This window comes from Dreissena polymorpha, chromosome 2 (genome assembly GCF_020536995.1).
Source record: "Dreissena polymorpha isolate Duluth1 chromosome 2, UMN_Dpol_1.0, whole genome shotgun sequence".
Taxonomy (NCBI): Eukaryota; Metazoa; Mollusca; class Bivalvia; order Myida; family Dreissenidae; genus Dreissena; species Dreissena polymorpha.
Window position 1 is genome coordinate 142858118 of NC_068356.1, and position 3260 is coordinate 142861377.

The 3260-nt window shown below is 31.7% G+C and overlaps 1 protein-coding gene across 1 annotated transcript; it reads left to right on the forward strand.

Moving 5' to 3' along the window:
* Positions 1-696: 696 nt before the first annotated feature.
* Positions 697-2492, forward strand: LOC127869281 (uncharacterized). The gene is made up of 4 exons (XM_052411717.1): positions 697-870; positions 1000-1261; positions 1550-1594; positions 1833-2492. Exons 2-4 carry the CDS (start codon positions 1025-1027, stop codon positions 1917-1919), a joined length of 369 nt encoding a protein of 122 aa, XP_052267677.1. The 5' UTR covers positions 697-870; positions 1000-1024; the 3' UTR covers positions 1920-2492.
* The last annotated feature ends 768 nt before the right edge of the window (positions 2493-3260 follow it).

Consider the following 3260-nt stretch of genomic DNA (forward strand, 5'->3'; position numbering starts at 1 on the left):
CACATTTGAAAAGCTCTGAAAGGCGATCTCGCTCTTTGCGGACAACGCAAATGCGGCATGTGGGATGCATCGGTTTGTTTTAAACGAACATGTCCACACAAAAAACGTTCAATATAAGTTTAAGGTTAAAACTCTTTTGGAGCAGTAGTAGCAGAAAGCACGACCATATGCAAGCATTTAAACATACTTGGGGTATTCAGGAATTGATGAATATTTGCCAAATCCATGACGATGATAAACGTTTGTAACGCATATCATTAAAAGATTTAAAAAGTATGCACACCTAACACAAACATTGTTGTTTAAATGAAACACATGTTATCAAAATTATCAATTCATATATGTTGTGATGAATGTTTTTCAAGAAAAAAAGTCACGTTTGTTTACTCATTTATAATTTAAGTTATTATTTCAAATGTTCGATAAACTTAAAATACACCTTAATCGCAAGTAGCTGTGCTGCTGGTTAGACAATTTAACATTAACAGAATAATACTTTACTTGATTATGCAGTATCATGCGTTTCGTGAAATAATCACACTAACACATACACTTTACTTCAAAAAAATGTATTTACAGCTTTACAATTTATTGAAGGAAATGAAACATATAACCATTCAGTTGTTACAAAATACTATCGTCGTTTTATGCACGTGAGGGTGTGATGATATTTATGTAAGCAAGTAATTGAAATAATTCAGTAGGGAATACAATATACGCGAGTGCCTTTAAATATCTGTACGGATTATTTATAGTAGATGAAACTCAAGTAGAACTAGGTTAAGCCCACACATCCCTTTGAAAGGGCTGCTATATAAACGCCCAAGTGGTATACACGTTTTCAAAAGTAAGCAGGATAGTATCGGTGAGGTAAGCTTTTAACAGATTGAAATTATTTCGTTTTTTGAATTAATGCATACTTTAGTGAAATCCAGTTTAAATTACACATGTTAAGACTATTGTTTGTTTTGAATTTAACGTGGATTCTGTTTATCACAGGACAGTGAAGAAAAAGGTCTTAACAATGGCTTCACAGAAGACTGTACTTTTGCTCATCGTTCTAGTCGGCGTCGCTTTTGCGGCACGCCAAGGGTCTAATTTGAGACCTAAAGGTAGAGGTAATCTGAACCAAAACCAACTAGTCGGTGGATGGACCTCGGCTGACCAAAATGATGGAACCGTTCAACAACTAGCACAATTCGCAGCTCGACAGATTTGCTCCAATTACGTCGTAGATGCTGTTGAAAAAGCTGAAACGCAGGTGAGTTTTCATCCACAAGTATGTTCCAAAATTGTTAACGGATTGGTGTATATATTCTATTGAAGCCCATGAACATACAGATATGTATTTATAGCAATATGATCATTATATAAGACGCAATAGTGAAACGACTTAAAAACAAGAACAACAGAATTACACTTCCCTTTTCTTTCGTTTGTCGTAATACGATTGGTGAACACGGTTTTATTTAACACGATATAGTGTAAAAAATGCACGTAATGGTTGTTAATTATCCATGGGTTTTATAAATCTTATATGGAATTACAGGTTGTTGCTGGTAAAAACTACCGCATGGATATCCGAGTTTCCAAGGTAACTGTATACTTAAATAGAAATTTAACGCATTACTAAAAACCTATTTAAACAGAAAAAACACATAATAGCTTTAAATGCATGATCTAATATTCGACATCATTTGTTATTCGTAAAATTATTTTAGATAAATGTTATTATGAACATTCCTTTAATAATATCGCAGTTTAAGAAAGAAAGACAAGTCTATATCGCGTATTTTATACACTGCATTTATTTATTTGTTTTTATAATACAGGCATGGAAATGCACAGTAGAAGTGTTTACGCAGACCTGGACAAAAACACATAAGTTGACGTCCTTTGCCTGCCAATCCGTGCTGTAACTGAATGACGTCGGAATTTTTTCCTTATATTTCGTATGAGTATATATCAAGTATACGCCTTTCTCTTTAATAGCTTTGCTTTAAACGACGTTATTTGTTATAGAAATGTTCAATGTCCTATTGTTTATATATTTTTATTTATTTAACTCGTAGGTTTGTCGCTTGTTTATATCCATAAAAAAGTAATGTTGATGTTACATTTATTTTTGCACTGGTATGTTTAATTTAGTATATGATGTCTTAGATGTTTTTTATTATTCACTGGAGTGTCCTTTTACATTAATAATTTGTTATTACAATAACATGTAAAGGTCTTAGTCCTCAATAATTAAAGTGTTTTGTCTGAAAATGTTCATTTAGAATTTCGATCTGATTAATTGTTTCATATAGATCAGCCTGCGTCCTTATGTTTACGTTGTTTTGTAAGATACAATCATGTTTAGTGCCATCAATTAAAAAATAAATCATCGTACATTTTATGAAAGAATAAATTATTATATGTTTATGTTTGCCAATAAACACCTTATATTCCTTTCTTTTTCTTTAATTCAATATTTTCGGCATCTGCATCTGCTGAGTAGACTATCACGATTAACATGTATTCAGTGATAACATATACATTGTATTGGAAATAATAAACAATATTTACCGCTTGGTTTACATTTGTGAGCGTGTTATATGGTTTGTTCGGAAGGAATCATAGCAATGTGTTCATTTACATTGAGACTGATGCACAAAAATGTGTTCAATCCAGTTAACACAGACCAAATCAGCCATGTTAATGAAATCGCAAACGCTTTAGGCATGCAATTTATAAGCACACAACGTTTAAGTTTCAATTGAATTGAATTATTTCTGCATGTTGGAATTCCTGTAATTTAATAATGAACTCAACGGAATAATTTTGAAATGAATATTTTTCCAACTTTGTTACAAATCATATTTATCTTCTATGTAAAAAATATATGAAACATTTTTTATCTAGACGAAACCAACTTTACTCCGCTGAAACTTATATAAGCATATTGAAATGTACCTAGTGTTCTCCCCTTACAATCTATCAATTATGCGATTAGTACGAAGCGGTTTTCTTCGTTGCTAATTATATTTTTTATTAAATTATATAACTTTACTCAAATGACTATATACGACAACAACAGCAACAGCAATAGTTGCAAAAACAGGAAAAAAAATAAAGTAATATACAAACACAGCTGTTATGATTTAAGTAACTAAAAAAATACAATGATACGACAAAGCATAAATAAAATCGTTTTCTCCAGGGTTGGAATCCTTGACAATTGACAGCGAAGGTTAACAGGCTACCACTTTTTTCCAAAT